At 50.0% G+C, this 14,543-nt stretch overlaps 1 protein-coding gene across 1 annotated transcript; it reads right to left on the reverse strand.

The window, feature by feature from the left end:
* Positions 1-321: 321 nt before the first annotated feature.
* On the reverse strand, positions 322-9,402 carry TMEM39B (transmembrane protein 39B). The gene is made up of 9 exons (XM_050909741.1): positions 9,373-9,402; positions 6,989-7,197; positions 4,883-5,102; positions 4,502-4,585; positions 3,672-3,826; positions 2,708-3,044; positions 1,661-1,848; positions 1,079-1,199; positions 322-697 (listed from the first exon to the last, which is right to left on the reverse strand). Exons 2-9 carry the CDS (start codon positions 7,114-7,116, stop codon positions 461-463), a joined length of 1,470 nt encoding a protein of 489 aa, XP_050765698.1. The 5' UTR covers positions 7,117-7,197; positions 9,373-9,402; the 3' UTR covers positions 322-460.
* Positions 9,403-14,543: the final 5,141 nt, after the last annotated feature.

A 14,543-nucleotide genomic window follows, 5' to 3' on the forward strand; every position in this document is an offset into this window, starting at 1 on the left:
TTGTAGCGAAAACAATGCAGCCTTCCCCTACGGCCACAGAGCATCGGCGGGGGGCTGCAGGAGTTCCTTCGGGGTCCCCGGAAAGGAGCGGATCAGGGCTCACCCCCTTAGAAAGGAACCCAGACTGGAAGCTGTGAGCTCTGACATACCTGTGATTCTCATCTTCCCACTCAGCGCCGGCTGGAGCTCCGACGCCAGCAGAAGCAGCAGTGTTTGCGCCTCTCAAAACTACGCACGGTTGTTAATAAATCACTCCTCAAATACAAACAGGAGGAGGCCTTCTCGGGGGATTTTACCAGACAACAAATACACAAACAACTGTTGGGAGTAAAAAAATATGTTTTTTCCTTTTAATTACATCAGTTATCAAAGAAAAAAAGCAGTGGTAACAAAAATACAAAGCTCTGAGGGTTTGTTGTTTTGTTTGTTTTGTAATAAGCTGAGCATCAGTGCAATTGTTTTAATTTAACTTCTGCTCTGAGTCTCTGCTGGCAGAATATGAGTAGGCTTTGCCCAGCACCAGACGGTCACGCAGCAGCTTGAAGAAGGCGTAGTAATTGCTGAAGAGGATCAGAGCCAGCGAGATAGTCTGGTGCCACTTCTCCGAAGAAATCAGCGAGTAAAGCTGGTAGAAGATGACAGCTCCTTCCAGCAGAATCAGGATGTTGAGGATTCTCAGTGGTTTGCTGAAAAAGAACTGTAGGAGAGAGCGCAGTAAGGCACCGAGCAAGGTCAGACCCTTCGGGTCGCTTTTTCGACAGGACGTGCGAGGCAGAGACCGGTGAGGATTCCTCTGGGATTCCCCTCTGGAGACACAACATCTACCCGTGAACGGCTCTGGACAGAGCCCCGGTTTGCAGGGGCCGGAGTCGCCCTTCTGGCAGCACCGACGGGGGACGCGGGACTAACGTGAGACGCTGTACCGAACCCCGCTCGTTCCACCGCCCCGGCACAGCCCATGGGCAGCTCTCCTCCTCGGAGAGCCGGCTCAGGCAGTGTGAGGCGTTCAGGACGAGAGGACCGCGATCCTGCCGAGGCGCTTACACCTCGGTCCCCCGGAAAGGAGACGTGATCTTACGTGAAAGCGGAAGTGCGAGACGTCCGAGGGCACTGCCACGTTGTAATGACCCACAGCTTTGTACACATTCTTGCTGTGTTTCACCAACACTCCCTGTGGCCACATGCACTCCTCCGTCCACCTGCAGGAAACAAGGAGAGAGCTCTTCTTTCTACCTCCACAGCCGAAGGGGGTTCTGCTGCCTTCCCACCATCAGCCGGGATAACGTACGAGCTGCTCCCGCAGCGTCGGCCGCAGCAGTAAGCTGCCGTCGTTTGCGAGGGCAGGGTTTGGCCCACCGAGGCACGTAGCTACGGCAGTGACAAACGGCAGTTACCTGCGGCCAGAAGCAGCAGGCATCTGGCCAAGAATCAGATCTGCTCGCTGCGCCTGGAAGTGGACAGCACAGATCGCGTCTGTAAGCTGTCGGGTGTGTCAGCCGACAACTCCGCTTTCGTTTTTCTTTCTCTCTTTTTTTTAAGTGACAAGAGGAGGAGGAGAGATGGCTGGAAAGCTGAGCTCCCCATCCAGCCTCTGTTCACGCCAAGAGGCATGCCAGCTAAGAGAAAACTCCAGCCCTAGCCCCAGGGGAGAGCTCCTTACTGATGCTGTAGCACATTGGAGCAGAGGGCTGGATCCACCTTCTGCCAGCAGCCCAGGTGCGCCGCGGCTTTATGGAGCAGGTCACAGTAGCGCGCAGGTAAGAGGTACTGCATCAGGATCACAGACGTGCTGATGGAAACCAGAAGGAAGAGCTCGCACGACCAGCGTTTGTCATAGTACTGAGTGTTCTGTGGGGGGACAAGAAGAATGCGTGACAACGTGTTTGGACAGCCTCACCTAACAAAGCCATCAAAACACAAAGCACTCAGGCAGGTAAAACGAGGGCTTTTCACGTAGCTATTAATCCCGCTTGAAAAAGAAGCGCCCACATAGGATGGCTGCCGTACAACTCCTGAACACACCACAGCAAAACATTTATGCTATCATCACCCATCACCAAAAATAGGGAGATGGTTCCTGATGCTCCCCTAGCTCAGCTGACGATGGGAGGGAGCACCAGCCCCTCAGGGGAAGGGGACTTGGGCTCATCCCCGAGGTCTGGCAGATTTACTACAAGACATTTGTCTCATTGTACAAGATATTAGTAACTTAAATAAAACAGCTAGGAATCCTAATAAAGTCCATCCTCCTTCATACTGCCTCCCTTATTAAAGTCAGTCCCCTTGTCCTGGAGCTCTGTGCTCACAGGAGGTCAGTGTGCGAAGGAACGGTCGGCCTGGAATCCTCTTAGCATCACGGGGAGGCAGGAGGGAGACGCCGCTCCCCAACAGGCGGATGCACGCTCTCACGAACAGTCAGAATACACTTTACCAGCACAATATTGTCCTCTGTTATCTGGAGTTGAAGCAAAGCTAAACCTAGACGGTTTTGCTTCTTACTTTTCACAGGGCCTCTGTAAACGGGTTTGATACAGCCGCCTGCGCACACAGACCAGCCCTCAGACTAACCTCTCCCATGTTCCAGTTAGGCAAGAAGCGAGAACCAGACCTTCTCCATAACCCAGCGTCCACCTCCCCACAACCCTCCCCAGCCAGGCCCACGCCTGGAGCAGCGGCGTCCGCGAGAGCAGTGGTGGCCCTCGCTCACCTTCACAAACCAGACCGGCACAAAGGCCACGTAGTAGGCACTGAGCATGGAGCTCACCAGCACCTCTTTCATCCGCCAGTTAAAGTCCATTTTCAGGTATTCCACCTCATTGCGGATGAGATCTGGGGAGAGGCAGCAGGCATGAGTGGGCATGGCTTCCATGCCGTACATCTGTCGAGTGTGCTGCTTCCAGGTTTCCTTTAGGACGGTCAGGTAGTCTCGGCCTCTGGAGTTCACCTCGCCGGTCTCTCTGGGACCGATGTTGGCCACCTGGGAGAAGAGGCCCGTCTTCCGAAAGTCACAGTTCAGCTGAAGGAAGGGAATGTACATGCCAAACCTGGAGCAGCAAAGTGCAGAAAGCTGGTTACTTCCTTACGAGCTCCCTGCGCAATGCCTTCGCTGGCAGTAGATCGGCATTACGACCACATCCCCCTCCTCAGTGGCACCTAGTATCTACATAAACTCCAGAAAAGAGCTTCACTAATCTGATCTCAAACACAAGCACCAAGTCTCAGATCTTTATGAGATGCTTCCTCCTGCATCTACCAGAGAGAAGGGAGCTGTTTCCACTACTTGACTGGAGATAGAACTGGCTTCCTTTTGTTAGTTAACATGAACCAGGGAAGCTCTTCGATTCGCTCCACCTGGCAGAGGCACCCAAGAACTAAGGTAAACCGAAGACTTGGGTTCTTCGAATACCACGAGAAAAGCATACAATCCTTTTCAGAGGACACGAGCAATCTAATAATTAATACTTACATTAAAGCTGAAATATGGGTAAATGTTAAAGCTATGCCCTGCCACCAAGAAGCAATGTGACACAGCAAGAGGGAAAAGGGTAGTTTAAGTTCCGTTAGAGGTAATCGAGTGCTTATTTACTTTCAGGCTTCATTTCAACTGAGCAACACCCACTGCACTGAAGCAACATTAGAAATCACACACAAGTGACAGAAGAGATACTTACGGGTAACACAGGAACAGGAGATTAAGGAAAGAGTAGGTTCTGAAAAGGTGAATTATTGATCGACACAAACTCCAGCCTGTGCCAGTGAGAACAGCAAACCGAGTGATCACCAGGAAAATAGAGCGTGGCAGGGAGACTTTGCCACTCTGTGAAGCCTGCGGGGAGAGAAGAAAGAGCTGGGCAGAGGGAAGACTTACTCACTCTTCCTACAGGAAGCAAAGGGTAAATGAGCAGCACTCAATCTGTAAAATCAACTTCACACGCATGAAGGAAGAGCTAGCGATAGGCTCTGTCTGACTGCCACCAGGAAGGGGAGGCCTTCTGTAGGCTGGAATCTGGACTCTCCAAAATCCAGGGCCTCATTCCTCAAGCTGGAATGAGGAGAGCTCTCAGAGTTTCTTGTTAAGGTCTGGCAGTTATCGGTGTGACCAGCCCACTCTCCTGGACCTGCTCGCCACAGAAAGCTTCCACAGTCAGCAGAAACCGACCTACACTGGTTCCTCCTTGCAGAAAACTGGAGTAATTAAGAGAACAGGAAAAGAGCCAAATACTGTTCTTCACAAGGAAGAAAGCAGAATTACTACAGTCTAGTTGAGACCGTAATTCAGAAACAATCACAGAAGGACAGAGAGAGTCACGAGCAACGGTTTGAGGCACTCAATTCTGTTCTCTGTTCGTGCCATTAGAAACCATGCCTAGGTTTCTGACTTGGACATAGCACAAAGTTCTTTAGAAAAGGACAGAAGAGTTTGGAACTGCAAAAGGGACACACAGCTTTACATTTCGCCTGAGAGGAAAGAACGGTTCTGAGATCTGCTTGGGGACGTTACCTCCTTCACAATAGCACCGATCAGCCGGCGTGCCAGGACGATTGTTGTCACTGTCAGCACGTTGAAGTCAATAAGATGAAAGTTCTGTGGTGACAAAAAGAAAATGATTCCACTTTCCATCAGGCAGCAGAAACCGACATTCAACAGAGAAGCTCCCAAGTTATTCTCTTCTCCTCGGACTCTTTCTTCCAAGATCAGAAAGAGAATGCCAAGCAGACAGCCAGCGCCCAAAATTTGCCAAGTAAGAGTCACATGAGCAGCCCTCTAGGGCCGTAGAGTCACATGTAGTTTGCATCAAACACATATAGAAAACTTTATGTCTAACGACCCACGAGACAGTCTGTGAATATCACCGGACAGCAGCTGTCCTTTGGTGCTTACCAATGACGTGTGCGAAGGCGGATGGGAGGGCGGGTACCACCACACAGTTTTGTAGATGTTGATGTAGTGGACAAACAGAGCAACGAGATGACAGAAGAAGAGCTGAAGTTCAAACAGCACGCTCCTCTCCACAGGCAGCTCTGGGATCTTACAGTGCCGGAGCGGGACGACTGTCTGAGTTGCCAAAGGCGGGCTGGAAAGGCCTGTACCTGAACCGCTCCTGCCAAGGTAAACCAAAAGCCAGCAGTCACTTCCCCGAGATAAACACAGCGCTGTCCTCCAGCCCAGAGACTCAGACTGTAGAAGTCGGTGGTTTAATATTGGCTAAGAATCCTAAGCTGAGTATCATGGTCAACGGCTGCCACAAACCAGAAGTGTCAGCACCCCAAAGATGTCTAGGACGACTGTTACAGGCAGATGGGAGCAGGAATTTGCCCAGCGAAAGCAATATTTGGAACCAGGCCAGCCTACAGCACCAGGTCCTTTGATATTAAATCCCTTGCGTTGAGTCAGGTTCAAAAGCCGTGGCTGTGTTTTGTATTCAAGGGGCAACCAGTGGCCCTCTTAATTAATTGGAAGCTTTTAGGCCTCGAGTTGCTATTTACATTTCTAAGAGTGCTTGAACATGAAATACAGAGCAATTAAACACAAGCCCTTTCTCATTCTTCAACTTCTGTTCAACTATGGAGGAAAAACAAGTTTAGTCAGAGGTGCATATTCCTGTGTGAGCACGCACACAATCCCAGACAGCAACCCTTTTAATCAAAGGGAAGGGAATTAATATATACTAGATATATCTCTCCTGATTTGCAATCTCTAAATAACAACAGTCAAAGGAATCTGGGTGTGGGTTTCAAAGGAACTACAGAGCACAAACTCCCATTGAAAATCCCAAACCGAAACCACAAAAGTCTCGGAGTGTGACTGCAGAAAGACTTCTAGCCCAGGGGTGGACGCAGGTGGATCAGTCCATGCTTTTTAGAACAGAAGGCTGACAGCCTAAAATAAGGCCACGCATGAGGGGAAAACTTTAGGAACCCGAGCTGTCTCTCTGAAATCCCCAGATTCCCAAGCTGACAAGACTGATTCAGCTCCTCAGCATTGATAAATCCACCAATAAACCCTGTTCCTGTACACAGAACAGGAGTTCCTCTTCTGGTCCTCCAGAAAAGGGCTTTAAATATAAACACAAAGCCTGTTCTGCTCTGAACAGATACAGGAGACCTAAAGGTGCTCTTGCAAGAGCAGCAACAAGGCTCTCATACACATAAAGCACTTTGGGACTCCTCAGCCTGGACTGCCATGTGGGTGATGGGTATCAGAGGGTATGGCTACCGAGACAAATCACTTGGAGGTAAGCTGGGGCGTGGATTTGTACTGCATTACCTACCTGTGATAAGGAGCTTTGTGCATGCTCTCACAGCGAAGTATGTACAAGGTGGATTGCTCCACCTTCTGTGGCCTTGCAATAACTTGTTTGAATAACTGTATCCCTATAAATTTCTTGGCCTAGGGCCGTAAGCAGGGAGTATGTTAAGACAGATCTAACATTTTCTTTGCAGAGAGTTCATAAGGCACCTCCTGCTTACGCGCTGCTGTCGGTGCTCCGCTTCTCGTTCCTCCTCTCTACCTCAGTCGCAGAAACGCAACCAACCAGCTAGGCTAGAACCTGAAAAAAAACCCCCGCAGCCTACACATCACCTGACCTAGCTAAACTCTACCCCAGAAATGCCTTACCTGACATAAACTTCAGGGCACAGGAGACGCAACAACCTGAACTCCAGAGTCAGGCTTTGGATAAAAATGTGTCTCTATTCTTACTTTTCATTCAATGGTCACTAAAGGCTTTTGAACGCTCCTGGAAGTCTGTCACGGTCTGATAAAGCACTTCACACTCTCGGGCAAATATGAACCCACCTATCCCAATTACAATGTGTAGCATGGACACTGCCACATGTAAGAAAAGGATTTCAGCTAGACAGCGGCAGTTAACAAATCGCTGAGCCACAAGAAAATCAGCAGCGTGCGAGACGGGGAGACTCACGCCTGCCTCAGAGAGGAGCAGCTGGCCTGGCTAGATGTGAAGACGTGGAGAGCGGGACGTACCTGGTGCGTGAGCGCACACCCGTGACAGAGGAGCTCGTGGAATGGCCGGAGCCGCCAGCGGCCCCAGGTTCACAGAGGGGATTTCGGCAGTAGGACGTGCGGTTAGGGCCCCGCCTTCCCCCTGCCATAACAACAGAGGGTGCGGAGGGCTGTTCTTCGAGGTGGCTTCTCTGCTGTTCACTGCGTGATGATGTCTTCAGTCCTTAAAACTGAAAGGAAAAGATTTATAATTAAGGCTCATCTGCTTACCACGCCCCTGGTGACCAGCGGGAACCGATCACTCACACTGCCAGCTTGCAGCACAAAGCAAGATAATGCAACTTTGCTCAACCCTTTTCTACATCTCCTGTATTTGCCACAGGCTATAGATGCGGCCCCAGATAGCTCCCGACGCTCCTAGGACATGCAGCAGCTTGTTAAGGTGCTGTGAATTCACTTAGAGTCTAAAGCCTAACGTATGCAGGCTTCCACGGGAGGAGGAAGAAGCTTTTCATGCCTCTGTCCCAACCCAAGGCAGTTTACAAGGAATTTAATCTGCATCGCTGTGGTGTTATCCCTGTTTTACAGGCAGAGCAATACACTTACGGAGATGCTAAACAATTCGCCCAAAGGATTCAGTAAATTGGGGATATTACCTAGGTTCCCTTTTGCCCAATTTTGTGCTGGAATCAAAGAGTCACAGCTCATTTAAAGGGACACTGCAAAATCACACAAACTGGCTTTTTTTTTTTTGCTCCTTTAAGACAGGAAAAAAATAACTAGCGTTTTTAGGGCATTTGTTGTTGTATGTTTGCATGGCACAGAGCTCAACGGGATGTTAGCCCAAAGTTAGTTTTTCTAGTGCTTGCTTGCCACAGTGTAAACGATAATAATAATACCAAGGTTTTAAAAACCTTCTCTGGATCCTGTTCAACCTTAGGAGAACCTACACAACTCAGAGAAAGGACAGGGTGATAATACACCATTTACTAGAAGTGAAATCTGAGCTGTGAAGAAACTCGGACCAGGTCATATCAATTGCTTAACATTTCTTTTTCTGATTGCTAATTTCCAGTTTGCATCACCTACCAATTAGCATCTGGAGTAAAAAAAATTTGCTGAAGGCTTGGAGACGGCTCTTAAACAAGTTTTAAAGCTTACGTTGAGCTCCCAAGTCCTCCAGCAAACGGCTGTACTAGTCCCGGACAACGAGGGACAGGGCACAAGCGGGCTGCGGCTGGGGCTAGACCCAAGAAAAGCAAAGACACCCCGAGATGGGTGCCATCCCATGGGCGAGTGGGGCACAGAGGTGGCTGCAGCACTGGGGGAACTGGGGGGATACAGAGCAAAGAGCAGAAACCCCAGTATGTGCCACGGCACACAGAGTCCTTGTGACTTGGGGACGCAGAGTAACTGCTGGTGAACCGGAGGGGCCGTGCACGGGGACCCCCAAGGATACAACACGTGGGCTGTGTGGGGGGCACTAGGTGGACAAGACCTTAGGGGGAGGTGAAGACAGCGGGTTTGAGGCCCAGGACACCACGACAAGAGAGTCTGAGAGGGAAAAGTGATAGGATGAAAGCGTTGGGCCTAGGAAGAGAGCTGGGGAGCCCAGGGGGGCACACTTGGGAGCTACAGGAGTGCAGTTCAGGGGCTGTGGGAGCTCTGGGAGCTCAGATGGGGGCTCTGAAGGTGCAGCGGCGGCTGTGAGGGCACAGGCCAGGGGCTATGGGGTCTACAGAGGTGCAGGCAGGAGCCACAAACACTCCAGGGGTGCAGGCAGAGGCTACAGGGGAGAAACGGGAAATCTGGGGACACGAGTGGGGACTACAGAAGAGCAGTGGGGGCCACAGGGGCTCTGGGGGAGCAGTAGGAACTATGAGGGCTCTGGGGGCACAGGCTGGGGCTGTGAGAGAGTAATGGGGGCTATAAAGGCCCTCGGGGTGCAGGCCGGGGCTGTAGTGGAGCAGTGGGAGCTACAGGCGTGCCGCGGGGGCTGTAGGCTCGCAGGACGGGCCACAGGAGAGCACCGGGGGCTCTGGAGACTTCACCGGGATACAAAAAACCTGCAGGGCAGCATTAGGGGGCACGGGGGGGCTCCAGGGGCTTTAGGGGAGCTACAGGGGAGCTACGGGAGCACGCACTGAGGCTGCAGGGAGGAACGGGGCTCTCGGGCAGCTCCGGTGGGCCCCGGGGGCTCCGGGCCAGGCCGCGGCCCGGGAACCGCCCCCCTCACGGCGGCGGCGGGGCGGGGCTACCTGCGGGCTCTCCACAGCCCCGCCCGCCGCTCGGCCCTCTCCCCCAGCTCCCGGCTCGCCCTCTCCCCCTCCCGCGCCCGTCCGCCCCCCCTTCCCCGCTCCCCCTCCCCGGTGCCCGGGTCCGTCCCGCCGCTCGGTCCCCCTCACCCATCTCCGGCCGCCGCTCAGCCTGCGCCGGGTACAATATGGCGGGCGGGGCCGGCGGCGCGATGGCGGCCGCCAGCGGACAATCCTCCTGCGGGGCGGACGGGCGAGCGGGCGCGCGCGCCGCCCGCCCGGCCCCGCCCTCCCCGGCTCGGCCCCGCCCCCCCGGCTCGGCCCCGCCCTCCCCGAGGACCAGGCACCGAAGCACTCGGGGCATTGGGAGGCATCGCCGGACCCCCATCACCCACCCTGCTTCAACACCCCCCCCCCCCAGCACCCCCTCTTGGGGCAGAGCACCCCCCCACCCCAACTCCATCTTCCCATAAACGGCAACGCTGCAGCAGGAAGAGAAACAAGAGAAAAACCTCACGCCTTTGAACGCCAAAAAAAAAAAAAAAAAAAAATTCAACGTTCGGCCTTTATTATAGGGAATGACTAATCACTTTCAACATCTGTTGAACACTTCTCGCTAAATACCAGCCACGGAAGAGCTTGCCAGTTTCCTATACAAGTTATTTTAATGCTGTGATTCACCTTGATCGGTTTTCACCATCTTTACCAACCACTTGCAGTATTTTTCATTGATTTCCTTAACTTGTGGGTGTTTGATGCTTCAGTACAGACAGAGCATTATACAATCCTGAGAACCACCCCTGCCTGGGCTGGAGGCAAAGCCAGCTACAAAATTAATGAACTTTCACAGGGCCAATCTTTAATATCTTACTGGTTTTGAAACCTACATTGTGCAGAGCCATCAAAACCCAGGAGTATCCAGACACCTGTGGTTTTAACAGAGTCTTCCAGGAACTACTATAAAGTTAACAGGTAGGACGTACCGATGTCTGGTTAAAAACAGGTTTGCATCTGTAACACCGCGTACAAGCCTTTGGTCGTATTTGGTTCTAAAGCCAGCGGTAAAAGTAACAGCTTCATTGGAAAACACGTCATATTTCAGTACTCCAACACACAGTTGCTGCTCTCCAGCGTTTGCGGCAGCCGAGGGAGGCTCTGGTGTTCTCCAACACTCACCAAGAGCTGGCAGGTTCCTATTTCCCAGCCACAGCAAAGCGAACGGCGTCTTAAGCGGGTCCCTTTCTCAGATCCGAAATCAGCTCGTCGGAGATTCATCCCACTTTGCAAAAGGAGCAAAATGAGCGCGGAAACAAACATTTCTATTAAAACATATGGTAGCAATGGAAGGCTCAACTGAGCAATAACAGCAAAGGTTTCTGCTCTGTGCTCACGGGAACTGAGCTTCCTGAGTAGAAAAAGAGGAATAACATCTACATTCGAGATGGGAGTTCCCACGGGCCCTGACTAGCCTGCAGAAATTCCTCCCCCTCAAAGCTTACAAATGGGGCATGTGTCCAACGTCTCATCCAAGATGTTATAGGTTTATCAATTAAAGAAGAATTTCCCTAAGCCCTGTCTTCCTCCCCAAAAGCACCATATGTACTTGCTCCTCGCAGCAGAGAGAAGAGCTGTGCTGGCAGCACCGCCTGTTCTCCCCTGCATCTCCCAGCAGACAGGTCACAAGCTGGCCTCTTCTCCTCTGGGGCCATTCGGAGGGTCTGTCACAGGCTGCAGGAATCGCCCTCAGCCCAAGTGTTCCTTAGGAGAGCAGCGGCACGGGTTGAGGAAGGGAAGACGCGCACATTTAAATTGTTTTTGTTGGCTCTGTTCGTGACAGATGCTCTCATACAAATTTAAAAACTCATTCCGTACAAAAAGAATCATCTGCTTTAACAGCCGAACAGGGAATCCAGCTGTGCTCTTAAACCCAACTTACCAAATATGGAATTTTACAGAGGACCGTATCAAGGTAACGTCTTAGCCTCACTGAAAGCACAGCCTTTTAAGTTAAACATAAAAATACCATAGGTAAGTTATAAAATAGAGCTTGTAGCCATTTGCTTTATTTAATAATCCAAACAGCAACCTCAAACCAGGGTTCAGGAACGGGCAGGGCATGACAGTCTCCTTCCAGGAAAAGCTGCCGGGGACATCTCTGCAATACCAGCTGGAGCGTTCTTCCTGCAAGCTCAGTTTCACACTCCTGTTGCTGTCCAAGATACCGGCTATGAACCACTATGCACGGTGAGACCTCGCCGTGGAAGTGTAAAGTCCAGGTTTGTACCAGCTCCAAGCAAGGCCAGCCTGAGTATTTATAGGAAAGGGCTGGACCAGAGGCTGAAGAAGCTGCGGCCACTCAGAGCAAGGGCCAGAGAAGATGGGACTGCTGATGCACGGAGCGCTCTGCAGCAGGAGGATGTTTCTAGAGCCAAGCTTCTCTTGAAAAGAACAGTATTGTTGGGAAACACTTCCACAGAGGAGACGTGACTGCTGCTGTACATCCCACTGTACAGTACCAAGCACAATGGGGGCCTTTATCTTGTTTATGGTCTTTACCAAAATTCTACAAATAATAAGATGTGGATTAGTCCTTTGGGGAAATCAGGAGATGAAAGATCACTGGCGCTTGTTAGCTCACAGCCAGCAGAATGCTACCTCCAGTGGCTACGTGTCGGTATAAAAGGGAAGGTTATTGAGGTGACTCAGACTTCAGTACTCAAAGGAATCTCTACCCCTCACAAATTTCAGCGAGTCCTGTATCACCCCCGGAACGTCTGGCTAATTAGAGCATCTTTGAGAGACACATCCGATGCTGATGGCTATTTTGGGATCTCAAATTAGCTTTTGCAGACTCTAGGCTAAAATCTGAATGTAGTAATGCTATGAGAGGGAGGAAGATGTTTGACGCAGGGCATGGTTTCAAAATACTTCTAGCATATACAGTTATTTTCAATATATTAAGATTTACATTCCCCCATAACATTAAAATCTTTCACATAAACATGCAACAAATGCAATGCACAAGCAAGCTGTATTACTCCAAAGGCAGTGTCACAAGATCCACTTCTACTGGTAAAAAACTGCATCATAATAGATGATCTCTATCAAATCTTTTCCACTTGATATAAAAGCTGTGCCTATTAAGAAAGAAATGGGAAAGATTGGTACAACACCATATAAATTGATGTTCCAATTACATTGTAAATGAAGATGCATTCGATAAACAGGCCACAAATCCAGACATGTTATGATTTCCCCTAGCAGAAAACTACGGATCCAATTTTCAAGTTAAAGTCAAAGAAGTGAGGGTAATCTCACTCTGTTGCAGCATTTCCACATATTACTGCTTTCTTGTTCGTAATACTCCTAAGATAAGAGAAGCTCGTTTGGTATCTTTACAATTCCATATAAAATAAGACTTATGTCCTTCGATGTCCCATGCCCAGGGCTTTTCACGGTTGTCTTTTGAAGCCGTTAGACTTCTTCAGCATCGCAAGGGTTTATTCCTTTGTTCTTTTATTTATGGAGCTCAGACTTCCAGTGATCTCGAGATTTGAGAGAAAGCGATTAGCTGTCCCCAAAGGAAACGCTTACGGCTGCTGCCTTTGGGCCTGGGGGGAGATGTGTCCTTGCTGTGTAAGCAGGTCACTCCACTGATGCGTGATAATCTCCCCAACCAAGGTACCGCTCGGTTTGCAAGCACTTCCGTGCATTTATTAAGGTATTTATTGGAGAACAAGCAAGCCAGGGGGGCGAGAGCAGCCGCCAGAGGGAGCCCCGCCACCGTGGGTGCTGACCGGCACCAGCACCCAAAGGTGCTGGGGGTCCATCACCCCTCCCCAGGGCTCAGGGCATTCACTCGCTGACTCCAGGCGTGCAGCCCTGCGGGGCTGCGAGCTAAACGTGTCCCAGCCAGGCCGGCAGGACCACTGCCCCGGCCGTCTCTGGCAATGACATCAGACAAAAAGCCATTAAAAAAAAAAAAAAGAACAGCCAGCAGCCAGATCACATTTCAGAGCCCATCGACGGGGGTGTGGAAGGGGCAGAACTAGCAAGGTCTAGCCGGGCAGCATCTGGTCTAAAATCTGCCGTCTGTAATTTTAATGCATTATGGACTCATACAGGAATTCCTAGTGAGCCGCTCCCTGGGCTGCTCTGTTTCTAGAGCATGGGGTAACAACTTCAACGCTACCTTGCTGCTGAGAGCGCTCTCATGAAGGCCAGCATCTCAGCCGGGAACCAGCTCCAAGAGACACATCTCCTTACCACATTTCCCCTCTCTCCTCAAATCCACTTAAACCTCCTTCTCCATGGGATCTCGGTGGGAGAGCTCTATGCAGGTACATACTGAAGCCTCCTCCACACCATGACCTCTGCGAGAGCGTCAGTCATGTAACTGGCCTTTCGCAAGAGTAATTCATTTGTGGGTATATAAAGAATGGCTTCAATTTAGCAGCTCAGATGGTGCCGCCCCCCACCTCCCACACAGAACATGTTAGCAGCTTGCAACGGGTTGCAAAAATAAACAAACTTACCCACTTCGTGTTGCCCCTGCTCATCTTCACCCAAGTGATTCACAGCGATGTACTCTTGACTCCTGCAAATTGAAGACATTTGTGAGTCTCCTTAACGTAAGCACAAATCAAAAGAAAAAGATTCCTGCATGCAATTACACAGGAAGGAAAACATGCAACTTAAGCTGAGCTTTGAACATTTCACAGTAAATATCAATACTGGGGTCTAAAAAGGGCCATCATTTTACATTTTTAAAAAACTGAGCAGAATTTTTTTTTTGGCAGTAGCAGGACTATCTATATTCGTTGTCATTTTACATCTTTTGATATTTAAGCTTGCCGATTCCTTTTTGCCCACATTACATTACAGTGCATTTTCAAAGGGCACATTATTAAAGTTATTGCTAATTTATGCAGAAGCATGTGGTTTTTTTTAAATGTTTATTTTAAACATTTTTTGCAAATTTTTACATTAAAATTAACATCTGAAGAATTGTTTCAATAAAGTTTATGCAAGTTGCCGTCACAGTTTATGTAAAAGAGAAATGTGCTATTAAAATCAGACATTTAGGTTACCTTTTGGGTTTTGCGATGCATGTTAGCTTTACACATCCTGATTCTCCTGCGATAATTTTCCTTTAAAAGGGGGGTATAGGGTGATCTTTTCATCAAGCAAGACATTATGCCCTGAAAGCTGACTCCAAACCATTGTTGAAAATTCCGTTATTTACACTTTAATAACAATCTACAAATACAACTTTTTGTTTTAAAGTATTCCCCTCAATCATGCACTGCTACAAGCAGTTT

Source organism: Gymnogyps californianus, chromosome 22 (genome assembly GCF_018139145.2).
Source record: "Gymnogyps californianus isolate 813 chromosome 22, ASM1813914v2, whole genome shotgun sequence".
In the NCBI taxonomy this organism is placed as follows: Eukaryota; Metazoa; Chordata; class Aves; order Accipitriformes; family Cathartidae; genus Gymnogyps; species Gymnogyps californianus.

What these genes read in the sequence shown, in the direction of transcription:
- TMEM39B (XM_050909741.1), bottom strand. Translation starts at nt 7,116, where the DNA reads ATGGCAGGGGGAAGGCGGGGCCCTAACCGCACGTCCTACTGCCGAAAT. An exon ending in TCGGTGCTATTGTGAAGGAG is followed by an intron (nt 3,827 to 4,501) that starts GTAACGTCCCCA and finishes CTCTCCCCGCAG; the next exon opens with GCTTCACAGAGTGGCAAAGT. An exon ending in TGCCGGTCTGGTTTGTGAAG is followed by an intron (nt 1,849 to 2,707) that starts GTGAGCGAGGGC and finishes GTCCCCCCACAG; the next exon opens with AACACTCAGTACTATGACAA.